At 27.9% G+C, this 8,131-nt stretch overlaps 1 protein-coding gene across 1 annotated transcript; it reads right to left on the reverse strand.

Annotated features, from left to right (window-relative positions):
- Positions 1-552: 552 nt before the first annotated feature.
- LOC107452115 (transmembrane emp24 domain-containing protein 1) lies at positions 553-5,842 on the reverse strand. Its single transcript, XM_016068426.4, has 4 exons — positions 5,596-5,842; positions 3,809-3,930; positions 1,437-1,611; positions 553-1,337 (listed from the first exon to the last, which is right to left on the reverse strand). Exons 1-4 carry the CDS (start codon positions 5,794-5,796, stop codon positions 1,101-1,103), a joined length of 735 nt encoding a protein of 244 aa, XP_015923912.2. The 5' UTR covers positions 5,797-5,842; the 3' UTR covers positions 553-1,100.
- Between the last annotated feature and the right edge of the window lie 2,289 nt (positions 5,843-8,131).

The raw sequence follows: 8,131 nt of genomic DNA on the forward strand, positions 1-8,131 counted from the left end.
TTTTTAGAATATGGAATAGCCCTATCTCCCATTGCTCGATTAGCCTAAGAAATATACTTTTCTACTATCAAACTTGATTGAATTGCAGTAATCCTCTTGAAATGTTGAGAGTTAACCATATTTTGTTTTCTATTTCATATCCGTAAAAGGTGACATTTTTGGAGGACAGTAAGTTCTGGTGTCAATTTATTTGCAGTGATTTATCTCAAGATTTTAATAGAGTTATGAAGTAAAAGAACAAAAATTGCAGTGAGATTATTTGCTACTTTGGCTTCAAAGTATCATTGGGAAAAATGTAGTTAGCTGTAATTTTAATTATTTTTGAACAATTTGGGAAGAATAATAGACTAATGTGCATCATGAAATAGGAAAAAATTAATACCTGTTATTGATTATTATAATGCAAGTTATCCAATAAAATTTGCATTCGACTATTTAAATTAATTAAAGCTGATGTTATTCTAAAAGTAAAACATTCTCACATATTAAGATTGAAATAAGGTTTTTATTTCAACGTAATTTTTATGTTCTGGTGCATTTCTTTCAGTAAAATTTTTGGGGAAAAAATGTCATATTTATTATTTCAGAATAAACGTGCCCAACTCAGTCACATGATTCATATTCGATATACTTCCTTAGATTTAAATATTTTTTGAAAATCAAAGAAACATTCAGGATTTGAAACAGATACAATAATGGAGTTAAACATTTACCAAGTTAACTTAAATATTATAAGTTAACTTGGTTAACAGTGTGAGCAATGTTATGCTTGAAAAACTTTTTGTCTTGCATCTGCAAGGAATCAAATTGTAAAAGAATGAATTTTTCCATCTGCAATATTCACAAAATACCTCTCTAAGTTCAAAGTAAACTCTATTGAAGAGTAGCAGTCTTCTCGTTTTTGTTTCATGCATAAAATATGCAGTTGCAGATAATAAAATTAAAGCAGTATTCAGGGGCATCCGTTCACCTCTGTAATCATTGTTTTCGAAACATACGATATTGAAGCAGATAGTAACTGGTATGGAAAATTATAGCTATATTTAATGTTCACTGTCTCATTTATTAGTTAGTTACAAGCAACGACATCACAGTTTTTTTCAACATAGTATTTTCAGTATTTTGAAAAGTAAACTGGATGGATTAAACAGGCTTTTCAACAGCAACAGATGCAGTGCTCCAAAGAGAATCATTGCCACTGTAGTTAATGATGAATATGAATTAACTTTAGTTAAATTCTTTTCTTGGATATTTATGTCTCGGGCTTCAACTGCTCTTAAAGTATCTTGATAGTGTTTGATGTTTTCAAAGTTAGTTCGAACTTTTTGTGCCGTCCTCTGTAATATTTAATTATTAAATTGGTAAATCTGTCAAATTTAAAAATTATTTATTTTAAATCTTTAATAACTCAGTATTTTATTTATTAATCTACTTACCTTCAAACGACTGATTGTATCATTGCTTTTTGTGTCTTCCTCGAGCATTTCGTTAATCGTATCCCAGTTAGTTTCTGTGTCAATCGATATTTCAAAATATACAGTTTTTTCATATGACTGACTAAAGCCATTATCCAAGCAGACTTTATAATCCCCTGGACTTGTCACCTTATATCTATGCGAATTAAAATAAAACATAGTAAATATTGGTTTTATTGTTACTTATATCAAAATTAAAACCTTATTTTTAATCCAAAATTAGCAAAAGTTTTTTTTTTCTAGAGTATCAAGTTTCTGGCAACTTGGCTCCCAAACCACAAATTCGACTTCAATCGTGAAATTTCCCGTAAAAGTGCAAAAATTAGAAGGCACCGACATTTTTTCTCTCCACTACTTAAAATAAAAACCAAGGCTAACTGTTGTCATTTATTTAAATTTATTTCTAAGTAATGTATTATTTTAATTTATTTCTTATTATATATCAATCCATTTATTTTTTTCCCTTTAAATATTCAAAATTCCCAATTTTTTTTTCGTAAAAATATATACATATTTTTTTTTTAACTTCTTAAAATTTTTCAAATATTATTTTTAAATCGGGAAAAAGTTATTAACCATTGTTTGAAATAAATGTAAGCATTTGGCGCGATGATGGTCCAGTAGTTTTCAGGTAATCCAAACAAACACTCCTTGTTAATATCGGATCCTATTCAAAAATGGCACATAGTATTCACTGTTATTGACACCAATACATCACTGTTTTATTTCCTTTAAAAAATATTGGCCTTGAAGAATGTTTTATGTTTTCCTGTTTAAAATATTACTTTATCCATCATAGCTAAAAATAAAATTAAATTTTCGTACTCATGTACAGAAACTTCATATTTTATTTTCGCAATCCTAAAACAAAAATAATTACATTATATTTTAATTTAAAAATATCACTATTGGTGTAGAAAATGATTCGCTTTTAAATATGTAACACTTGACAAAATATTTCTTCTTATCAGCTGTGGTTTCGACTGTTGACTCATTAAGTGGATATATATTTTTGGTTCTGTGTTATTTTAAAAGTAAAAAGGGGTTTCTACTAATAATGATAATCAAAACTTATATTTTGAAAAGAAATCTTATATTTATAAACATATTTTTTTTATTGGAAGTGTATAATTTAAAGAAGAAATTACCCTTCATTTTATGCAATTAATGAGTAATTTCATAGGTGAATAATTACTCACAAAACAAATCTTATAAAAAAGAGTCAAGTGCTCTTGTCACAAATGCTGGTAATTTATACATATATCCACTATATGCATCAAAATTGTATTAATGACAGTTACATAAAATAAGGCTTTCAGACCTTAAATAATACTAAAACCACCTGTTCCATAAAAGTGGCTACGATTGATATTTAAACCTATTTCTAATAATCCTCTTTTTCTAATGATTATTCTCCTAGATTACGACCAATTAAGTTATTCCCCTTTGGGATTTCCTGACATAAAAGATGTTATGCAGTTATTGCCGTTAATTATTACTTTACAATTTCTTGTAGAAATTGAAGTAAAAAAACTATGGACTTTATAGATCACAAATGAAAATGTGAGTGAGAAAGGATAATAAGGTTTCAAACTCTTTCCAATCACTATTGAGGAAAATAAGCAAAAATGTAATTAAAAATGATCTAAAACCAGTTTATTTAAGATAAGGATGAAGCTTATGGGTGACTAGTAAAGCTCATTCTAGTATCACTGAATAAATTTAAAAAAATTTTAACGCTTTTAATCTTCCCGATATCAACAACAAATTTGTCCGAGTCACTTAAACATGAATTCTGAGGAAACTTAATAGATATAAATGTTTTTTATCCCATTAATGTTCCTGTGCCACGGATCGTGGTTCGATCCTCGGACCAGGTTGATTCAGCCTTTCATTCCTTTAGTGGGTCGATAAAATGAACGTCAACCATGCTTGGAACTGAACAGTGTTCAGTTCCAAGCATGTTCTGTTTTCGAATTACCACTCAACAGGAACATCTGCTCCTGCACCCCAAAGCCTAAGATATATATATATATATATAAATATATATATATATATATATATATATATATATATATATATATATATATATATATATAGACCCCTCTTTTTAATACATTTACACCCCGAGTATTCACACTCCTCTGATTTAAAGGCTAATATAAAAATTTAGTAAACTTAAGTTTCTTTTAACTTTTTTTCTGCCTCATGTCTTGAGAAAAATGAGAATCTGTACAAATAAATGCTTAAAAAATAATGTCTCAAGTTGTTTTCTAATACATGCTTTACATTATAGAAATTCAATTTTTAATGATACTGAAAGAAAATCTTACTTTAGTATTGCCATATCTTTTTTATTCTCTTGTAAAACAGTTTTCTTTTGGGGAGAAATTACGTAAAAAGTAATTTTTAAATCACTATTCACATCAAATTTACTGTAACCAGCATCAACAACCTTAATGAATAGAAAATATAAGAGTTAGAATTTTTAAAATAATACAAGTCACAGTTGTAGTTCCACAAAATAAATATTGAATTACTCATAATAAATATTAATCTTATGATAATTGGATAGCTAATCGTGCAAATATTCTAAAATTTGTTAGCTTTTAGCAAATTTTCTTAGTTCTCAATATGAATGTATGATTTGTCGGGAATGTTACTTTTTTTTTTAATAAAAGAATTTAAGATCGAAGAAATAAAATTAATAATATTCGAATTAAGGTTCTGGGTGCGCCTCTCCGAATAAACGTATCTGTAATCCAAACCCACGACAATTCTAAATACATACTAACGCAGATCAATTGAAATTATAATAAAAGTCTTTAAATGAGTTTATTTACTCTACTTCTTTTTATAATTTGAAACACTTCAAATATTACAACAAATAATGCTATTTTTTGATCGAGTCTATAGATATGACAACAGTTACCAAATTTAAAAAAAAGAAAAACTTTTCCCAAACCTGATTAAAAATGAAAGAGAGGCAGACCACGTACTAGATGGTTAGATGGGCTTGGAAAGTGGGGTAAACAGATGGATAGTATTGTGAAATGAGCTGCTTAGGAAAGCCTGGGCTAGCAATGAGATATAGTGCTGGTAGATAAAGAATGATTGCTATTTAGTTTTAAATTCTTAATTAAAATGTTGAATTATATAATGCTTTTATGATCCGAATTACCGGATCACATATAGTTCCATAACGTCGTATTCCAAATCCACAACATCTACATAATTCCATGAACACAAGTAATCATGACGATGAGCAGAAATCTCCATAATAACCTTCAAATGAGTTGTATATTTTCTAATATTTCTTTTTATTCTTTGAAGCATTTCACACTTTCAGAAATAAAATTCTCACTTTTGACGCTTAGCAATCTTTGAGTTGTATTTCGTTAATTTTGAGAATCCTTTTGTCACGAAATCACGTGATTTGTGACGAAACACGAACTCTCAAATATAGGATAAGAATGTTTCCTACTAGAATGAAGACTGGACGAACGGAAATAAAGTGACGAAATAAGCCGACCACCTATATAGTAGGCAAGGAGTTGGCCTCGTACCAGGAAGGTCCAAGATTCGAACCCGCTTCGGGCATAGATGTAATTACTCTCTCTGTTTTATCTGTCCTTTGTGTGTTGTTAGGGCAGCATTGATTCACCTATATGGTGCTCATGATGAAGTGATTATTAGAAAAGTTAGATGCATTAGGCACTACAAGTTTCTTTCTTTTATTTATTTGTTTATTATTTTTATTATTTTATTTATTTACTTAAAAAAAATAGAGTGACGAAATATTTCTTTACTATTAACGAAATTCGTTTCCTCGAAGAAAAGACGATAGTTATTTCATCAGTTTGATGAAATGTTCGCTCGGACCTTATACCAGGAAACGGTTTCGTCAAAAACGAAGACAGTTTCATGCCATTTGAGTATCCATTTTTTACAGTGTAGTTATTGCAACAAATGATGCTTTCGTTTTATTGTTGTATTCTTATTTAAAATATTAAATGATAAAAGGAATTTCGATCGAAATAATTTGTTTACTTTGCCATAAAACTACTGTAAATACCAATAAATGAATGAAACGTCAAAATGGAGAAAAAAAAATTCTTACCCTGAATTCAAATCTTAACGTCTGAGGAGGCTTTGCAAATTGATAAAAGCATTCTCTTGACTTTGCTTTCAAAACTGTAGAGAATTCGATATCAGCAGCATCAAAATTAAACTTATAAGCTGTTAATTTATCATTTAAAATAAATATCAAAATTAAAATACAGTGAGATCGGTACATATTTCTTCCAAAGCAAAACAGCATTTAAGCGAAACGGCATCGAACGAGGAAAAAACGACTTTTCCATGGAAACGCATTCTAAAACTTTCAGTTTATATGCGCATAAAAACAAAATCCAATAAATAACTTTTTTGTAGAAATTGATTGCAGGTTCTCGTCAAAAATCATTTCTCTCATTTTTCGGTGAAAAGCAGCGAATATTTAAAGATTCTTAGAATGATTACCGTCGTTTCAGCATTTAAACTTTGAACTTCTTAGTTGAAAAAAAGCATGTTGACTTACACCTGACAGAGATTGATGGAAATTTATACCCAGATGCTATTAAAACATTTTAATTTTCATTTCTAATTTTAATTTTTATTTTAATTTTTTATTTTTATTTTTTTTAGAATTTTAAAATCAAATAAAAAACAATAAATGCAGTTTTTATTTGTAGAAGAGAGAGGGGGAGGGGGGACTAGTGTGGACATGGGTTGAAAGTGGACATCTTGAATAACTTTTTTATTTATTGATTAAATTTCATCGTAAATTAGCAACTCTGGTGTTTCACTCTTCCATGTACAATTGCATAATTACACTTCGAATACTTTTGTAAAAGAAGTTTTTTAAGGTGCGAAAGTAATTATCAAATTTTATTGTTATTTTTTTACTAATAAACCTTATTTTCAGAATTTCAACTTAAGGTAATAATATGTTATAAATGATACAGTTTTTCACCTATTTTGATATTGACTTTTGCTCTGTATACTTTCAACAAATCAGCATTAAGCAAAAACAATCAGATGTCTTCGTGGGGATAATGCAAACATGCTTTAAGTGGATTTTTTCATTATAGTAACTTCAGTTTTTTCTTCCTTTTTAAATCGCAATGTCAGATCGATATAAAAAAAATTAAAACTCCTTGACAACAGTAACATTGACATTCTGTAATAGTTAATATCTAGAGACAGAATTTTTATTAAACATTTTTATCATACTTTTTTCACACTATTTTGTATTAACTTAGATCAAAATAAGTGAAAAATATTATATTTAGCATTTTAATAATTTATGGTTTTGAATACAGTATGAAACACCAGTGTCTTTTTCGCGTTAAAAGGCAAAAATCTTACGAATACGGCTCACTTCCAAACAATAATTTTTTCAATTCGCACTAATTTGCAAGTATTTAGATCGAAAAAAAATTTACAAAATTAATTGTTGATAAATTTTTGAACATGAATTAAAAATGTTTTTTCAAGCTACATTTCTGGATTTTATATCTTAGTACGAATATAATTCAGATAATCTAACAGATTTATTAGTATATATTAGACTGTTTTTTATTATTAAAAAATGTCAAAATATATTTTTACTTGTAATTAAAGCGTCAGAAAAAAGATATATAAGAAAAAAACCGGTGTCCCATAAAAAAATTTTGTGCATTATACTGGTAGCGTGGATATTGTTTATAGATTTGGAGATTATAGTGTTCAATTCTTAAGAAAAGATGTACATAGTTTTTTTTTTAATATGGAATCTTTTTTTTTTCTTCATCCATCGTACTTCAGAATAAAGGCATAATCTAGAAAAGTTTTCATTATTTTCTGAACTCAACTGTGAAATTTTTCACAAATCTCCAAATTTTGTTTATCCTTCTTAGCCTTAAAATATTGCAGAAAATGCGTTTTTTACTTTAAAAGATGTAGCTTAAAAGAGAGTAAACTCATAAAAGCGATAAAATAATTTTAAAAAATTCTATTAATTAAAATTAATTATTATTTTTTAGTTCTTTTTAATTATTGCATATAAATAATACATTTTAATATTTAACATTTTTTACATATTATAAGATACTTTAATTGAGTATTTCTTCACGTTTTACTCTTGAAGCTAAATCCACAAGAGACACATATGATATTATATTTATATACCACGATACTTTCCAAAAGATTACTGTTTAACACGTTCATGCTGGGAAAAGTGAAAATACTGGTACGGGAAAAGAGAAAATACTGGTAGAAGAACTATTTCAACATTAGATAATATTCGGGAGGAGTTAATCTATTCTCAACAATAACAATTCACTGTAAGGAAATTTATCACGGCAAAGAAGCAATTCAATATAGAAATTGCATGCGTTAAAAACAATTGGTAGTTATGGATTTTTATTATTCCCGGAAAAAAACTAAAAAATGAAATTTATTGTTACCAGTTTTTACTGTGGTGCGCTGTCAAGATGAGACAATCTAGCGTGACCCATCGGTGGGTCACCCCGGCGTGAACGTATTAAAGATACTCAAATTGTAATTTTTTTCGTTTTATTTTTTAAATTTTATTTTTATTTTTCTATGCAATAGAGCTTCAAAAAACATTTTTA

The sequence above is a fragment of the Parasteatoda tepidariorum genome, chromosome 11 (genome assembly GCF_982258835.1).
Source record: "Parasteatoda tepidariorum strain Cologne lab strain chromosome 11, Ptep-v5.0, whole genome shotgun sequence".
NCBI lineage: Eukaryota > Metazoa > Arthropoda > Arachnida > Araneae > Theridiidae > Parasteatoda > Parasteatoda tepidariorum.